This window comes from Myxine glutinosa, chromosome 8, assembly GCF_964187855.1.
Source record: "Myxine glutinosa chromosome 8, kmMyxGlut1.1, whole genome shotgun sequence".
Lineage (NCBI taxonomy): Eukaryota > Metazoa > Chordata > Myxini > Myxiniformes > Myxinidae > Myxine > Myxine glutinosa.
The window spans coordinates 108,782,041-108,801,247 of NC_136268.1; the positions used below are offsets into that span (position 1 = coordinate 108,782,041).

Genomic DNA, 19,207 nt, shown 5'->3' on the forward strand with positions numbered 1-19,207 from the left:
GTGCACTTGATAAAGTGCGCATAGGAGAGTGAAAGAAAGAAACACGAGCAAACAAAGCTAAAGGAATGACAAAGAGAAGCATGCAAAGGGAGAAGGATGAAAGGAGAGAAGAACGATAGGACCCTCGCATTAGTGCGAATAATAATTATCAAGCCCCCAAGAGAGACCGGAAATCCTCTCAAGCTTCGAGTCTCCAATTGTCCCGGCCCTCCTACCCCCTTGCTCAAAAAGGCTCTCCGTGCTGTCTGATAAATCCTCAAAACCCCCCTTCGCTTGAACCTTCACGCGAACCCTTCCCCCAACCCTCTATTGTCGGCGTGAGGAGCTGCTGTTGGGAGTCCAACTCCTTCCTGGTCTGTTTGGAGGGAGGAGTCCATCTACCTTCAGAAACCTCAGTGGGTCTTGTCTCAATATACTTTTACAGGCGTTCACAAAACTTGTTGCAGCCTGTGATGAGAGTGGGCTTGTGACAGACTTGAGTTTTGGCGCAATATTTTGTCTCAGGCGTTCATGAAACGGGTTGAAGCAGTTTCGGGGGCTGTGAGAAAAATGTGTTCGTGTGTGAGGAAAAGGATGTGGATTGAAAAAAATGACAACGTGGGGTTTCTTACGACACAATCACAGTCGCAACACATATCTATCAATATGCACTTTAGCCAATTAAACTAAAGAGTGAAGGAGCTGGGGCTCCCACGTCGATCGGAAGAATGGACGCGACAAAAAGCTGGAATGCATCCGAGTTGCTTTAATCAAACCAAACACTCAGGCACTCTGAAAAGCCCGTTTATCGGGCAGCAATATATATACATATTATCCCGGAGCGTTTGCCCAGGAAAGGCGAGAGGGGGCGTGGCCCAGCGTCCTGGCTGCGGCCTGGCAAGTTGAGGGCGAGCCTGCCCGGGCATGCCCGGGCGTCCCGACCGAGGCCTGGCAAGTTGAGCGCGGGCCTGCCCGGGCGTCCTGGACGAGCCCGGCATGGTGATCGCTCCGCGTCCTTGATAGGTGCAAGGCGATTGTGAAAACCCAGCGGTAGCCGCTACAAGAGTATAGTTATACTGTAACTAAAGTTTTAAGAATAAGAAGTTATACTGTAGCTATGTATACTAAACTATGAAATAACTGGTTTAGCTATGTGTGGATCTTTTTGGGGCTCCGCAAAACCACAACACTATTATAATGCAATACTTGTACTCTCGTGTAATAATGTATATCATTTCACTGACACATTTGCTCATGAAAAAACATTTTGTTTTTTACTTGGATGATGTCATAAGTGGTGTACTTACCTGTAAGAATATATTTGTCTTTGCCATGTACAGGATTTTGGACATGCAGGACACAGGACATGCAGGACACATCGCTGAAGAAAATTCATGTGAAAAAGTCAATATTGAAAACATAACATTGGATGATGAAGACATTCCCAAGTCCAAAATCACAGTGAATAAAAAGAATGATTCATGGCCATTGCCTGGGATTGCTGAAAATGCATCTCTAAACCAGGAGAATATTCAACTTGATTTGGGAATGGAACAGCAAAAAGCTATGGGAAAATATTCCACAGAAATTGGTGACGCCAGTTTCAATACCATGTCCACAAAAGTGACTTCAGAAGGAGGTGTCTTCGAAATCACTGAAGGTGCGTCCAGGAAGCCATTTGAGGCTATAGAAGTTGGCAATGAACAAGAAAAGCAGGATAATGGTCAAAATCAAAAGAAAGAAACAGTGAGTAAGGTACAGACAGATCAAGCTGAACCTCTTGTAAAGCAAAGCTCAGTGCTTCAAAGGGAGGGATGTGATGAATTTGATGTGGAAATTGAAAACAGTAAATCACCTGGTCCAACTACCTCGAGCTTGCAAATGCATGTTGATGATGGCGTGAGTGTTCTTGGTACAGAGTCGCTGAAAGGAGCAGATACAGTTATTGAAAAGCCCAAATGTAATGATTCATTGATTGGGAAGACTGAGGCAGAGATTGTCACAGACGTGTTTAGCAGTTCCCCCAACATTTTTACAGGGAGTGCAGAAAACAGTAAAATTATTCCGGGCGAGATGCTTAATGATCACCGAAGGTTTTCTGCAAATGAACTTTCAGTGTTTCAAACGATTCCCGTCTCTTTTGAGTGTTGTTTAAAGTCTTCTCAAGAAAGTCAAGGGTTGGAAAACGATATGCTTCATTCAGCTGAAGTTGCATGTTCAGACGGTTCTAAGAGTCCAGCCAAGAAACCAGGGGTGACTGATTACAGAGATTCTCGTGTAGGTAGTGCACATTGTGATGTCATTGGTATTGGTGACATCGTTACAAATCCTGTCTTCATTACCAATTCAGACAAAGTTAACCGATGGAAATTATACTAATGGAAGCAATACTGGCTTGGTGGAATGCAAGGATGCTGCGAGTGATGCAATAATCGAAACGGAGGACTGTGCGACAGATAATGTTGAGCTAGCTGCACCAGCAGTGGATTTTCAAAGAGTCGATGACAATGGATTGAAAATTTGTGCTGATATGAGAGATGCGATGTACCCTCAAGGGGGTGACAGAAAGGTGTTAGAGCAAAATGAAATGGTGGATCTCAAGGGAAAACCTGCATTTAATTATTCTGACACAATAGAACAAAAGGGAGAAAAGACAGAACGAGAAACAATGACTTTGAAGGATAAAACTCAGTCAACCGTTTCAATAACGGAACAATCTGCCAGGGCAACAACATTCCAAGGAATCATCGCTACTACAGAGGCTGAAAGCACTCGCTGCCAAACTGTGGAAAAAAGGACTCCGACCTCCATGGCAAATGAGGTAAAGGAGAAGGTTAGATTGGAATCTTCAGAAATGGTTAGTAATGAAATAAGCGCCAAATATTTAGGAGATGAAACACAAGCCCAAGATTTGATTGCAGCTCAAAACATAGGAAGTCGACGGAGCAAAGATAGTCACACAGAGATTGTGAGTTCACGAGTGAGGGACATTGTCGAGGGAGACAAAGATGAAAAACTTTGTGATGAGGCTACAAAAGGGTGCTGTGTTGGTAGTTCCACAAATATGGCGCAAAGTCAGCTCTCTTCCAACTTTCAAGAGGACTTTGATGGTAAGTTTCAGTTATATCTATTTTCCTTGTTAGAACAGGAATGTTGTAATACTGATCAAGAGTCACAGCAGTGACTCTCACCAAGTTTTTTCAAGCATTGTGGATAATTCCCCTTATGTCTCCTCATTTCTCACTCTCTGTCTTCATGATTTGAAGAGCAAATCATATACTAAATGACCATCAATTTCCATGAGATTTTACAGTTGTAAAGATACAGTAGTTATGAGTTAGTAAACACGGATATCATATTAAAATACGAAGTTTGGTGTCTGTCTGTCTGACGATTTTTGACCCAATACATTCGGTCGTTACTTATCCAATCAACCAAACTTCAGAGTGAGACGAAGGTTCACACAATGAAGGTTGTAGCAAATTCATTTGCCCCCTTCCCCAAGAGGGTTTTCTCCACCAAGGGGGTTTTCCCCGCTATTGGGGTTGCGTGTCGAGGTGTATATCCGTGTTAACACAGCTTTATCAGGGCGTTTTTCCATTGTTTCCCCATTGTTGTTTTTATTATATGCAATTAGATTTTTCTTTTCATTGAGAATTGTTTTTTTATGGAATTTTACTCTTCTCTATTTTGATTCTTATTACATTCTATATTACATTTTTGATTCTTATTACTTATTACGGTTTTTTTTCTTTTTTAACTGAACAACTGATTTTCCCTTATTCAGTATTTTGAGATTTCTTTGCATTTGAAAAGAGGTATAAAAATGAAATTTATTATTATTTATTATATTTTCCGAGGATGCTTATAATATCAAAACTAATGATAATAGCATAATATTAATTTTATTACAAAACAATATTCATACTAATAGAATCCCATGGATACTAAGTATATAATAGTATCCCATGGATTCTAATAATGGGCCCCAGGGTAATACTAAGTCTCGGGCCCCCTTTATCCGGGCCACTTTCAATTTTTTTTTATCAACCTATAACTACGGAGGTTCCCGTAATTTCGTCAGAACAAACACATGCCACGGTTAAAGGAAATTGGGGTGTTATTCATTTATTAGCAGGAGTACCGGCGTTGCCCGGTGATGTTCTTTCTACCTCTTGGCATTTTAAAGAAATCAATTTGTTGGGTTCCTAAAACACTCCCCTACCTGCACCCAATAAGGAAAATTTATATTTAATATGATATTGCGCACACACACACACACACACACACACACACACACACACACACACACACACACACAAACACACACATATACACACATACAGACACACACATACACACAGACGCACACATACATAAACATACACACACACACACACACACACACACATAAACATACACACAGACGTACACATACATAAACATACACACACACACACACACACACACACACATAAACACACATACAGACACACACAAACACACATACACACAGACGCACACATACATAAACATACACACATACATACACACACACACATACATACAAACAAACACACATAAACACACAGACACACACATACACACACATGCACACGGCTTTTGTAGTATAGATGCGGATTCGTTTATAAACCATTTCATCCGGATGGGGTTTGGCCAACACTCACGTGTTCATTTACGTCATTACGTCAATACCGCGATTATCATTATATAACTTCTTTCCACAGTAGTTTATTATATGTGAGATGGTGGCAATAGCATAATACTCCCCATGGAAATGCAATTATATTTATAATGATACTCCCATAATGAAACAAATAAAGGAAAGAATAATTACGGGCCCCTATTAGGTCCGGGCCCTGGGGTGGTCACCCCCCTTCTCGGCGGCCCTGATCCCACCTCCCCGAGGGGCGCTTCCTTGGCCAAACGCCGTGTTAATGTGTATAAACAGCTTGTCATGGCGTTTTCGTTGGAGCAACCGTCGCTACCAAAAGTAAAAATATTATATACCACAAACACGTAATTACCGTTTTTAAATGGTTGCTAATGCTGTTTATCACTAAAATGAAAGCAATTTGGAGGAATCCGGACATCAGTCTGTGCTTATCACGTCGACTAAAGCACCTGATCAAAGATCTACTGTAGTATATATACCCCACAATGGTTAATAACAAGACCCTTCCTGCAGCTTCAATGGAGTTCTTCCAAGGTGTTTTTCCATGGTCGAGAGTGGGGGAGGGGTGAGGCTTTGAGGGGAGAGTGGTTGAGGACTTGAATAAGAAAGGGGGAGTGGAGGAGAAAGTGTTGGAGTGGGAGGGGCAGAGAAGGAACAGAGTTTTGAAAGTGGGGTTGAGGCTTTTGGGGTGGGGGAGGATGGTTGAGGACTTGAAGAAGAGAGGGGGAGCTGTGGATCTGGGAGGGAGGGGGTTGAGGTCTTGAAGAAGAAAGGTGGAGTGGGGGTCAGAGAGTTGGAGTGGGATGGGTGACAGAGAAGGGACAGCATTGGGAAAGGAAGTTGAGGCTTTGGGGGAGGGGAATGAGGACTTTGCATGCATTAGATTGCTGAATAAATTTAGATTTCATTATAAACTTTTTAAAAAAGGACTTTGAATACTTATTACTATTAATCAACCATTCCTGAAAAAACGACCACTTGAAAACACCCTCGTTGCCCTCATCATGGGTTTGGCCTCCCTGTAAACCTTAGTGGGGAAAGTTGTTTCACTGCTCAACTGTCAGCCTTCTCTGCTTTGTCACTGGTCTTTAATGAGCAAAAATAAAAAGGGTTTAAAGCTTCTTAAAAGAGAAGGTGAAGTCGTGGTGAGGGTGGGGAGGAGTTCTTCAGCCATCCCTGGTGGATATGCTGCTCCATGGAGCTTGGTAGCAAGGTTTCATGAGGACCAGACTCTGTCCCAGCAGCCCAGTACTCACAACCACGTCATAATCACCCTCTGTGATGTCCTGCCAATACTCTCTCAATAGTAAAATAAATTACAATGTACCAAAATGAAGGATTCGACAATAATGCAGTCGATAATTTAATCTGATATAAACCCAAGATAGTATAGGAGCAGGTGATTTGTTGATCGTTAAAAGCCCTCTGACGAGTGAGCGTTGTATGTCACTTGTAGATGATCAGGCCATACCCCTGCAGCAGTCCATTCGTTTAAATACAGGAGTGCTGCCTCAATGACTTAACCTATGTATTACCACAGAGATATCCATTATCAAGGATGACAGCGAACAACCCAAAGGATTCTGGGATGTTTCCAGCTCATGGATTTCCTTACCTGGGGCAAATCCCACACTATACCCTGATAACCCCTTGCCACGAAATGCTTTGGCAGCACCAACGCTCTGTGCCTCTCATGCCTCCGGTGAGAAATCCAAATCTTACAACAGTACTATGACGATCGTTGAGTAATCCATGAGGCAGTTGAGGCACCGTCATTCATCTGAATAGGCACTTCCTCCTCGGCACTTGGCCGTCTTCATCAGTCGGCCTTGTGTGTTGTTTATTTCCCGAGACCCACTAGTTGAGGCCAACTCACATTTTCCACTTCCCGGGGCTTTTAAAACAAGTGATCTTGCCAGCATGAAGCATACTCCTTGCAGGAGAGCATACAGCGCATTGTCAGATGAGATCATGCCCGGATGCCAGACGCTGATCCCGCTCTTAAAGAACACTTTTTGAATGGGCTTCAAGACTCTGTTGTCGATCTGTTGAGAGGTTAAAATGAGACTTTGAGAACTATCATTTTTTCATTCATTCACCTACCAGCTCACCTCATGCAAACAGCTCTTGTTCCGTCATTGGAGAGAGAGACAACATTAGAAAGAGACAATATCATTGTCTGTCTGCAGTAAAGGGGCAGAGCTCCTATGTCAGCCCATATTGCTATAGTGAGAGGGAGATCCTTAAACTCCTTAAAAACGTTGGTTGAACAACAAAGATAAATAATTTCCCTTCTGAAATAGAACACTCCATCCTCAAGCAGAGTTGTTTCAGCCTTACAAGCAAAATCCGAACCTGCAAGAAATGCATGGTAACTCAATTAATTCAATGTGGGCATTAAAGAAAGCGTCAACAACAGAAACAAACAACTCTTCTGCATCACGTAACCACTCAAAGTATCATCAAATTACATCTGTAGACTATCAGATGTGGCTCGCCAAACCTTAATGATGGGAAATAAAATACAATGTTCCAAAACAAATGATTCAACAATAATGCAGTTTATAATTTCAGCAGGGCCCGGTACAGGAGCAGGGCCCAGTTGCATAAAGCATCCTTCACGGAAAAGTTAAAAGTTATATCCTGCCATCCCTTATCTTGCAACACATACAACACATAAATCTCCCAAGTACAATATTGTTACGGTTTTGGAGGATCCCAGGGAGGCACGTACAACACATGAGGGAACCCTGGAATTTAAATGTATTCCATAGTATTTTAATTAGTTAGATTACTTCTCCTCTTGTATCAGTGGACAGGGAAATGCTTTGTGTTTGTATGAACACCCTTTATAATTCTTTTTTTTCTCTAAATCCGCTCTCTTCTTATCTCTCTCCCTCTCTTTCTATCCCCTCCCCTCTCTCGCTCTCTCTCCCTTTCCCTAGACCTCTTTGCAGCACATCCATACAAACTTTGCAATGCGCAACATTACACTTTAGAAAACCGATATTACAATCTATTACAAATTCAACAGCCAACAGCATAAAGTGACGCACATCGGGGATGGGAACCTCCTCAACGGCAAGAAGCGGCAGAACAAAGCACCACATACGGGCAGGGTTGTCTGTCAACCCCATTGCAGGACCATGGGCTCGACCAATGAGCGCCGCATGGCAACAAGAGCGTACCATTCAGGAAGCAGCCTCAGCTTTGTTGAAGCTGCACCAAGAGCGGCCGAGTCCCTGAACCACACCTCCCCCAGAGGCTTTATAAAGCCGGAGAATTTCATGCCTCAGGGCTGGTATACATCCAAAGAACATCCCATAGTTGAGCGGAACTCTCGAGAGCGAGCCGCTATGGAAATGAATGAGCTTGTTCCACGGAGCAAGAGCTGACAAGCCGCGGCGATTTTACCTGGACATGTCTGCAGTCCCTGGTGTTGGGCTAGCGGCTAGGGTGCCGGCTTAGGATCCTAGGATCCTGGGTTCGAATCCCGGTCGATCGCTGAATTAACGCCAGGGGGGTTGACTCAGCCTGTCATCCTTCCGAGGTCGGCTAATTGAGTACCAGTTCACTGGTAATTCCCTGTTTGTCGTTAAAGGCGGCAAAAAGGGTTGGCGTCAGGAAGGGCATCCGGCCGTAAAACATTGCTTCAAAAAGGGGACCAAAAAACAACAACAACCACGGTTCCCGAAAAAGGCCAACCCCCGCAAATGGCCTCTAAAGGTGGTTTATATGTCTGACGGCTGACACATTGACTCACACTCTATCCCTATTTATAATGTGTTCACTTTGAATGCACGAGAACATTCAATAATTACACCCTCGACCTGTTCAGGGCTGAGTTACTGACTCGCATTCACGATTTCCTCTGTTGCACCATGAGCATTCATGCACACTTCTCACCACATGGTGCACCATATCATTACCTCTATTCTTTCTCCCCCTCTCCTCTTTCATGTTGGTACCAATGTAAGCCTGCAGGCTTACATCGGGTGAGCAAGGGGTGACCAACAAACCCTGCCTTCTTCATCTGTTTCTGTCTATCCCTCTTTCTTATCTCGTTTCCCCGGAGTGAATGAGGCGCCTATGTGCGCAGAGATCTCAAACTGCCCGATCATCTTTTCTCCATTGGTTAGACAAATCTCCATTGGTTCGTGTGTAAATAGTGGGTGGGAGTAAACATGTTGGCCATTGTATATGCTAATATTTTTTTCAAACCTCGATGCAGCACCAGACTCAAATCAAGTAACCCATTTGTCTTATTTTTATTTCTTAAGGTATTATGATCATTTTTGATCTCTTTAATCTCATTTAGTTTTAAGTTTATGAAATGAAGTCATCATTTTTGTTATCTTCTCTTTTTACATTCTGAGAAGCATAATGCCATCATCACATAAGGGTGATCAGGTTGTTTGAAACAGAATAAGAAAACTTGTTTTTTAAGCCAGAACACTGCATCAATGTAACCACCTTCAGGCTTTTACTAATAATGAATACAACCATTATCCATTGCCATTTCTTGAGTACTATTTTCTTTCTTGGTATTGCTGTGTAAGGAAACTATTTTCACCTTCTGAATACCACTAGTTTGATGCTGATGTATGGTGATATGTATTTTTCCTCCAGATGACATAGTAACCTTCGCAGATTCATGTAGCAAGGGTGAAACCTGGAGCAAGAAACGTCAGGAGCCAACAATGAATTATGGTCGAGAACAAGCTGTAACGTAATTGATTTCATGAAACACCATATCTTTCTGTCATCAGAGAATCTCATAAAAGTCAACTGTTACGATTGCAGCATATTTGTTACACTTTCAGGTTTAATGCTGCACAATGCTGTTTAATGCTGATCATACTCAGCCATAGTACACTTAATAAAAAAAAAATTATATATATATATATATATATATATATATATATATATATATATATATATATATATATATATGGATATATAACTGTGAAGAATAGCAGAAACTTCACAATACGAGCAGGGTGCCTCAATTGCATTAAATAAATAATCGGAAGAAATTAAATAAAAAGCGGACATAGCTTCAAGACGGTCGATGTTTTATTTTCGACAAGCTTTCGACCAACAGGTCTTCTTCTTAGTCTTCTTTGAGTTCAACGGAAGTCTTCCTTTTTGCTCTGAATATTTCCTATGGTGACACGTCTCCACTCAGTCACGAAAACAGACAAGGGGAAAGACCATGAAAATATAATGTTTTTAAGCCGGCCGGCACTCAGCTTTGCTCCAACAAGAGCACCAAATTAAGTTGGCAGCACAAGGCGGCTCGAAGCCGCTCACGCAGGAAACGCACAAGATGGCGTGAAACTATTCTCCGCGTCGCCACGAACTTGAGGGGGTTTGTGCGGCCGGTCCTCTTTTGCTCTTGTCTCCCTCCAAAACGTGCTCCAGCTCTCCCGAAAAACACCACCGTCACATGAGACAACAAACATGATACACCACCATCAAAACACCAACGATGAGAAAGTTCTCTGAGCTCCGAGCAGTCCTTCCCAAAAAGCGCACACGAGCCAGCCGCAGCCGAGAGCCAGAGACAAAAGTCTGCCCCAGTATGATAGCCAGCACGAGAGAGAGAGAGATTCTTCCTGCTCCGTTCTCGAAGTTTCTCGATGACGTCACCCTGACCAATCGCCGAGTTCCACTGAATCACCCCATGGTTGGGCTCGACCAATGACGATCTTCGGGGTGTGGCCTTTTTCCTTAGTTGGTTGGTGGGGTGGGGTTTACTTGTCTATCAAGAACGTTCGGCTCTGCTCGGGAATGTTCGAGTTTCTGTCGGCAGTTATGTCAGTTGTTGCTGTTGTTGGTTAAAGACGTGGGTTTTCATGGCCGGCTTGTTATATATTGTAAAACCACAGGGAGAAAGGAAGTGTCCTGGTTGTTCCAAACTTCTTCCATTTAAGAATTATGGAGGCCACTGTGCTCTTGGGAACCTTCAATGCAGCAGAAAATTTTTTGTAGGCTTCCCTAGATCTGTGCCTCGACACAATCCTGTCTCTGAGCTCTGCAGGCAGTTCCTTCGACCTCATGGCTTGGTTTTTGCTCTGATATGCATTGTCAGCTGTGAGACCTCATATAGACAGGTGTATGCCTTTCCAAATCATGTCCAATCAATTGAATTTACCACAGGTGGACTCCAATCAAGGTGTAGAAACATCACAAAGATGATCAAGAGAAATGGGAGGCACCTTAGCTAAATTTCAAGTGTCATCGCAAAGGGTATGAATACTTAAGTCAATGTGATATTTCGGTTTTTTATTTTTCATAAATTTGCAAAACTTTCTAAAATCCTGTTTTCTCTTTGTCATTATGGGGTATTGAGTGTAGATTGATGAGGGAAAAAATGAATTTAAACGATTTCAGCATGAGGCTGCAACATAACAAAATGTGAAAAAAGTGAAGGGGTCTGAATACTTTCTGAATGCACTGTATATCCAGACACATTCACGTCAAATTATATTTTCTAGTTTTGTTTACAATGTTGGTATGTTTAAATCCAGGACAAAATAACGAGGATAAACCTTTATATGATCTTAAAACTGATGCAAGAATGACTTTGAGTAAAACATATATGGCAGGATAGCTTCGTTGGTGGAATGCTTTCCATTGAGCTGTCTATTATGATATATCACAAAAGCTTATGTTACTTGGGACCATTCACATTTAGGATGTTAAAGAACATGGGTGTTTTTTGAAAAGAGTCCAGTGTTTGTGGACACGCGAGTCAAATTATTAGGTGTTAACTGTATAATGAGCAATACCTGCATTATGTACGATGTGGGGTTGCTGTGTTGTGGGTAATGTATATTTAGCATGATCGTCATTACATAGTGAGAATGTAAGGCTAGATGAAAAGTAGGTGATAAATAACAGGTACAGATTTGCATTTGCCATCATCCAAAATATCATCTTTTCTTTCAGGCGTTATAAAGCCCCTCAGTACAAGGACTCCACACAGACTGTCCGAACATTGAGGCAAGAACTGTCCAAGCTTAAGTGAGTCTTCGGCTGGTTAACATACATGGAGGATGTGATATCGTTCGACAGAATACCCCTTACATGGGGTATTCAAACTTATGGTAATGTAATCACTCGTGTATAAGCAGAACTTTTCCCCCAGAAATATCTGATCAAAATTTGGGGTGTGTATTATCCATGAGAACTGTATTCTATTTTTTTTGGTAACAAAAAAGTCAAGGCTCGTGGAAGACCGAAAACACAGAACGGATGAGGACATAACAGAACAAAAGGAACAGCAGAAAGAGAGGGGGTATCGCCAACAGCAAGGCCGAGGGACAAAATAGAGGAAGATGGACAAACAAGGGATGCGGTTAAGAATTAGGGGTAAGGAAAGATGCAAGGGGTGCAGGAAATGGATACAGGAGCAAACTCTCAGGAAGGACAAACTGGAAACGTTGAGGGGAAGGGGAGAGTGGGTGATGGTGGTTTAGAAGGGGAAGAAAATAACATGGTTTTGGATTGGAGATGATCGGAGACTGTGGTGAACAGCTATCTTGAAGACCTGGAGGGAAGAACGAGATTAAAGAAATGTGGAAGTTTGTTCCACAGGCGGCAAAATGAGGAACGAATAAGTGGAGGTGAGCAGTGATCCTAGATTTAGGTAGTTTCACCAGAAGTGGTTGATGGATCGTGTGTGCCCAGAAGAAACCTGGGCGGGACAAAGCACAGAAAGAGCAGAGGGCACAAGATAGGAAAGGAGGCAGCAGAAGACAGAGAGACCACCGACCTATCTGCGATGGGAAAGTGATAGCCCCATAAACTCAGCTTCAATGTGGGAGATTCCAATGTTCTTGAAGGCCATGGTTTCCACGGAGTCAAGCCGAGTAAGCTGTAAAGTAGGGGAGCCAGCCCAGAGGGAAGAGCAGAACTCCATCAAGCTGAGGATGAAGGCCTTGTAGGTTGATCGGAGTTCAGGTGTGCCAAGGAAGGACTTTGTACGATGGAGGATGCCAATCCGGCGACTGGCTTTGAAGGCCATCTTTGAAATGTGGTCTTCGCAAGAAAGATCATGGCTAATGGTGATACCCAGGAGTTTGAGTGACTGAACTTTCTCAAGAAGATTGTTTTAAAAGTTGATAGGAGGTTTTGCCAGACGATCCTTTTGGAGAGAGATAGTGAGAGTGTGAGATTTGTCAGGATTAAAAGACATATTCCATGTGTTTGACCAGCTTGTGATTTTGTTATGGTCTGAAGAGAGGGAGGGGCTGCTGCCTGTCCTTTGAAAAGTTACATTGCAAATCTTTTAAGTTTAAGTTCATATTAATCTGCAATGGAAAAAATGAATACTGAATATTATAAAGTTGATAAAGTATGTGAGAAATAACTATCTTTAGGAGTTGATAAAGCATTCAGGTGTTGAGGCTCATAGAAGAGCAGAACAGTAGGCAAAGGGTCAATGGACGTAGAATGGGGGCAAGTAAGAAAACAGCGATGATGGATTTATTTGACGTCAACTACAATGATGGATTCCATGACCAGTAGTTAAGGGGATCGGTTTTTGTACCTTGACTATCTAAAGCAATGATGTTGGCTGACTTCCAAGCAGTTAGAGGATGACCTAAGGCAAATGTTAGGGTGAACAGACCAGAAAGAGGTTGTGCAAGGACAGCAGAGCAGGTTCATAGTACATGTGCGCTGATGTCGTCTGGGCCAGTTGCAGGGTCGAGGGTTGTCAGAAACCTCTCCTCATCAGAATCTCGTGTGAAAAAGAGAGTCCAGGAGCAGTTGGGTGCGACTGGGTAGGGTGGATACAGAAACCAAGGGTTTGGGGACAAGATTTGGAAGCAAACACAGAATTGAGGCATTCAACTTTCTCATGAGCAGAGTCAACTGTGTTGCCAGCATACTCCAGAGACAGACCTCACAAGGTGCCACCAGGTTTTTGAAGAAGAAGACAACTTTAGCAGTTAAATCTTTAGGTTGACCAGATGTTTTCTGGCTCTCCTGAGAGTAGACACACACTTGTTGCAGGGTTTATAGAGCGATCTGAGGTTGCCTTCAGTCGGACTTGCCTTCCAGGAAAAGAAATAGAGTTGTTTCAAGGCATGGTGATGGATTCTGTTAAACAAATGATGCCCGACTTATCAGCAGTGGCCTGGATTGAAAGATGTTAAGTTGGAGCAGATGCCTCGGATGTTTGAGGTCCACACAGTTAGGGACAGGGGCGGACGCGTTGTTGGCAGGGTGCCTAATTGTAGAAAGGAAGTAGGAAGCTAGGAGAGGGGCAGGGAATCTGGGAGGGGGCAGGGTGGCAAGGAAATTGGAGGCAGCGGGCAGGGTAGATACTATGAGGGGGCGTGGCAGGGCATAAACTAGTTGTTGTTGAAGGGAGTTGTAAAGTCATGCTGTAGGTCGAGTGGGAGGGGTTGGGGGGTGGGGGGAGGGGTGGAGTTCAATGGACCAAACATTTTTTATGAGACAGGTTTAGAAAATGTGCCTTGTGTAGAAGAGGAATATGTTGTAATGAAAGATAACATGTGGGATGCTCATGGTGGAACAATAAGGAAAGTGAGCATTTTTTATTATTATTATTAAAAGCTTTTAAAGTAAGAAGCAATTAATTCAATCAATATCCCATTTTAAGGTATTGAGAAAAGGAATGGATAAAGAATGAATGAAGGAAGGAAATACAGGCAGAATGAGCTCATGATGAGTGAAAAAAAAAAGATTCAACCCAGCATTTCAAACTAGGAGATAAAATGAAGTTCAGGAAGGTGAAAGGACAACACGGGATAAAGAAAGCACAACGAGGCACGTGGTGCGAGAGCAGAGATATATTTTGCTTGCTGACTAGCTGAGGCCTCAGCGAAATGCCAGACACTCACAGATATATGAATTAGACAATACACCACAAAAAGGTATGGTTAAACATGGGTAATGGGATGAAAACATAAAGAGCAACACTTGCAACACTTTCTTCTTGCAATGTATTAGATATGATTTTCCTTCAAAACATAATCAGGACAAACTCACAATAGTCCAAGAAACACCAACTTTTTATTTTTCATCCACAAGTACCTCATGGATATGATTATAGTAAGAATTTTTTTTCCTTACAAACGACATATTTCTATTCTCATGTGATTCTGATGTTCCACACTCTACTACTTCACGTCGGTACTGCTGAAGCCGTTTCATGGCAAGGGTTATACTAAGTCGTCCGCCATTGCCTTCCCAGCAGTAGTTAGGGGAGGAAATTTGGCCATGGTGCCAGCGAGAGCTCACCTACTGTTTCTTAAGGACACTGTCGGATATTTACATTGACTTTTTATAGCTGGACTGAAATTCTAACCCAGGCATTCCAGCTTAGAAGAGAGCGTGCGTACCTCTAGGGCCTAGGCCATCCTGGCAGCCATATATCCATTACTACTTGAAGTAGCTGACGTTGCCCAGGAAATTCAATGAAATGTGTATTTAAATATTTCCATCGTGACAATCACAAAACATATTACTCGATCACTCCCGCAAAAAAACGCAGGCAATGTATAAAAACATACTCGAGGCCTGAACTCTGAGGACAGAGGTGTTATAATAAACCTGTGTAAAGCAATCTTTTTAGTAACAGACGCTTGTGAAACATTATTAAATAATAATTGAATATGTGTTGTTGAGAACAAATCACTATATACAACCTCAACATACGACAATCTTCACAAAACATAATACTCAATCGCTCCCAGGAAAATCCCAGGCAGGGTAAAATAACATACTCAATCCAGGCCTGAACACGGAAGTGTTACAATAAACCTGTGTAAAGCAATCTTTTTAGCCGCGTCGCAGACGCTGGTCATAGAGTGCCCTCTGCTGTTGTTGTTGTTGTTCTTCTTCTTCTTGTTCTTGCAGAGAAGACAAAACCTCAAAGCTCCACCCATTCTGGGAACCATAGCTCCACCCATTCTGGGAGAGGCTTCATATAAACAAATATCCACCATTTTATTAACTCGCATAGCTTTGAGGCCTGTTTTGTAGGCCCGTGGTGTCTTCCTCTCTCACACAGTTTTATTTCAAATCAAATTCGATATATCATTTCATTTTTCACAGTCGCTAACATAGTTTTAGACTCGGTTGAAAAAAAACGGGAAGAAAATCCGATGAAAGTTGCCCTTTATAGAACGAAATGAATTCTCAAAGGCCTGTAACTTCAAGTCCATTGAGATATATATTTTTTAAATCGCGGCATGGTCAGTCATACACCGCCCGAAATAACAGACGGGAAAATGCCGAGATATATATATATTTTGTTTAAATCGCGGCATGGTCAGTCATACACCGCCCGAAATAACAGACGGGAAAATGCCGAGATATATTAAAAATTCGTCCATTTGATGACAATCGTCACGATGAAATATTTAATTTATACGTCATCACAATAATGTGGAGAGAGGAGCATAGCTCCCTTCACGTGTCGCCACACACGGGAAATTGCCGAGATATATATTTTTTAAATCGCGGCATGGTCAGTCATACACCGCCTGAAATAACAGATGGGAAAATGCCGAGATATATTAAAAATTCGTCGCCACACACGGGAAATTGCCGAGATATATTTTCACTTTGCACAAAAATAACATCAAGTAATCGAATCAATAGGAATGTCCTGTGCCTATAACATCGACGTTATAGGCACAGCTGCATCTAGGCATTGTGTAACATCGACGCGGCTTTTGTTTTAATTAAAACTTTTTGTACTTGTTTTATAACAGGTGCACGTATTAACACTATGATAACTACATTTGTGTTGTTGATAACAAATCACTACATGCAACCTCAACATATGATCTTCACAAAACATATTACTCGATTGTTCCCAGGGGAAAAAATGCAGGCAGTGTATTAATACAAGACCCGATCAAAGCCTGAAGGCCAATTATCTGATATTTATTTTCCAATGTTTTTACGGCGTAGCCCTTAGGACAATGCCGTCTGGAACAGTTTGTTTGTTTGTCCGTCCTGGTGTATGTATGTATGTCCCTTCCGCCGGCATTTTGTGGGGTTTATTCCCTTTAAAATTCGTTTTCTCTGCAACTGTTGATCCAATTGACATAAAAATTTCACCAATGCAGCACCTCGTCCTCTAGAAAATTTAAATGATAATTATGATGTCATATGTCACGTGGTACGGGCGCCATCTTGGAAAAACCGAAAATCTTTGCACCTCCATATCTCTGAAACCGCTCCATGGAACAAAATTGTAAGCTGGCTCATTGTAAAGTACTCCCCATGGGGAATAACATATGTTGTTGATCATGTCTTAGGTGCCTTCATTATGATGCCATAAATCGACATGTAGCATGCTTGATCCAATCAGTATGAAATTTATTGAGCGTGATCTAGGTTTAAATTGCTCGAGAAAAAAAAACCTCATGACGTCATCGGTCACGTGGTGGTTTGGCAGCCATATTTTGTCCAGATCCTCCACGTAGCTGATCCAAGCCCGGCTGCACCTTGTTTCTCCAAACATAGCCCTCCACCATCCTCTGGATGAAAGAGGAGGCCATAAAAAGTTTGGTTGAACTGGTTCCTGCAGGGTCTGAATGCATGAACGAACAATTACACAAACAAACTTTCCTTTTTTATACACTAGATATATACAGTACTGCATTGAAAAGTTCAGAAAAACTTGGACTATTGTAAGTACAGTATCTGATTCATAAACATTTTTGAACACCCTTTTGTATGACATATTTCATTTGGCAGGCAAAGTACGGAGCGACCTCACAGGGTCATTTTGACCTCAAATAAAATTCTGATTTCAGATTTGTCAATCGCTGAGGTATATTAACACACGACCAAAACAGATTTGGTGAAATTCCGACAATTTTTGACGAAAATATAACATTTGTGTCTGCATTTCAGTAAAGTAAAGTGCGTGCCGTGTCAGCATTTTAAAAATTGAAACGTGGCTCATTGTAAAGAACTCCATATGGGGAATAGGTGTTGTTAACGATGACGTCGTTGGTGCCATAATTATGACGTCATAATTCGACAGACAACGCTTAGTCTGATCTGTTTGAAATTTATTTAGCATGATCTATGCGAAAATTATTTAGAGAATATAAATTTATGATGTCATCGCTCACGTGGTCTGGCAGCCATATTGGATCAAAAAAAAAGAAACGTTCAAAAATAGAAGAGTTGGCTCACACCAAGTTGACTGCGCAGGGTAAGTATTCTATGAATACCATCGAGTTTTGGATAAGGAAACGTCCCCTGGAAAATTAGTACCATCAATTGCATCACAATGCCAAGCGATTAATTGCCCGAGGAAATGTGAATGTAAAAATATTGGATTGGATGATTTCCAGTCTTCATAATGGTCTTATGAGGTGTTCAACTCAACCACAGGATGTTTCTGCCTCCTCACAGCTTCCAGGTGCTGAAGGCTGTGCAAGGAATCGAGATGATGAAGAGTCGTGGGCCGAGACGACATCCCGAAATTGGGGTCTCGCATAGACCCTCAATGTGCAGGGGTGGCACTCGCAATCGCTTTGCTTGGAACTGAGTGTGAAACCTGATGGCCCCACTAGCTACCTGGACCAATAGCAGGTTCCCTTAAAAAGTGTTGTTCAATCACCAGTTGTACATTGATACGATTAGCTTCGGGTTGTGTAATAATTGTTTATCTTCATTTCCGTACCAGGCTTCGAATACTCAACAATTTAAAACTAAACAAGGTTAATAAAATCGCTTTCAGTGGTCATTGGTTGAGGAAAATATTGTCCAGTTAAGTGAGTAATCACAAAACGTGTACAAACTAGTTTGCTGATTTATTAAAGTTATCTCACAGACCGCAGTGGGCCTGGCATGATTGGTGTTTCATTTTTGACCAGTTTTTTTTTTTTTTTTTTTTTTTGTATACAAGATCGAGGCTCGTGAAAGAGCTAACATTAATCACACAAAAAGACAAACCGACACACAAAACACAAAAAACAAGGGGAGCGGCAGACAAGATGGGGAGAGAGGGGGAAGGACACAAAAGAGAGGGGGAAGAGGGGGAAGGACACAAGCACAACATTTGAGAGCAGGGACATCGGGAGGACTTGGGGGGAGGTGGGAGAGGAATAAAACATATGAACACTGCAAGGACTCTGGGGTGAATTACCGGGGGTAGAAAAGATCAAGGTTTTCGATGGGGGAAGATAAGAGATGGTGGTGAACAGCTGTTTTAAAGACCTGGAGGGAGGAGTGGGATTGAAGGGAGTGGGGGAGTTTGTTCCAGAGGCGGGAGAAAAGGGGAGTGAAGGTGAGCAGAGAGTCTTGATTTTGGCAGTTTAACCATAAGAGGGTTGCAGGCAGATCTTGTGCGACCTGAAGGAATATTGGGGGGACAGAGCACAGAGAGAGCTGGGGGAGCAAGGCCGGAGAGGAGTCGGTAGAAGACAGAAAGACCACCAACCTGCCTGCGGTGAGTGAGTGAAAGGCCCTCGGTGTTGACTACATCGCAGGAGATTCCAATGATTCTGAAAGCTTTGGCCTCAA

The 19,207-nt window shown here is 42.3% G+C and overlaps 1 protein-coding gene across 1 annotated transcript; it reads left to right on the top strand.

The window, feature by feature from the left end:
• The first annotated feature begins 1,311 nt into the window (after window positions 1–1,311).
• On the top strand, window positions 1,312–18,521 carry LOC144893394 (uncharacterized). Its single transcript, XM_078783986.1, has 5 exons — window positions 1,312–2,232; window positions 2,330–3,089; window positions 9,305–9,404; window positions 11,630–11,704; window positions 18,095–18,521. Exons 1-5 carry the CDS (start codon window positions 1,312–1,314, stop codon window positions 18,228–18,230), a joined length of 1,992 nt encoding a protein of 663 aa, XP_078640112.1. The 3' UTR covers window positions 18,231–18,521.
• The last annotated feature ends 686 nt before the right edge of the window (window positions 18,522–19,207 follow it).

Excerpts from the sequence above, each read along its gene's own strand:
- LOC144893394 (XM_078783986.1), top strand. The coding sequence starts at position 1,312 with ATGTACAGGATTTTGGACATGCAGGACACAGGACATGCAGGACACATC. Across the intron at positions 9,405-11,629 it reads GGTCGAGAACAAGCTGTAAC|GCGTTATAAAGCCCCTCAGT; the intron begins GTAATTGATTTC and ends CTTTTCTTTCAG. Across the intron at positions 11,705-18,094 it reads CAAGAACTGTCCAAGCTTAA|CTTCCAGGTGCTGAAGGCTG; the intron begins GTGAGTCTTCGG and ends GCCTCCTCACAG.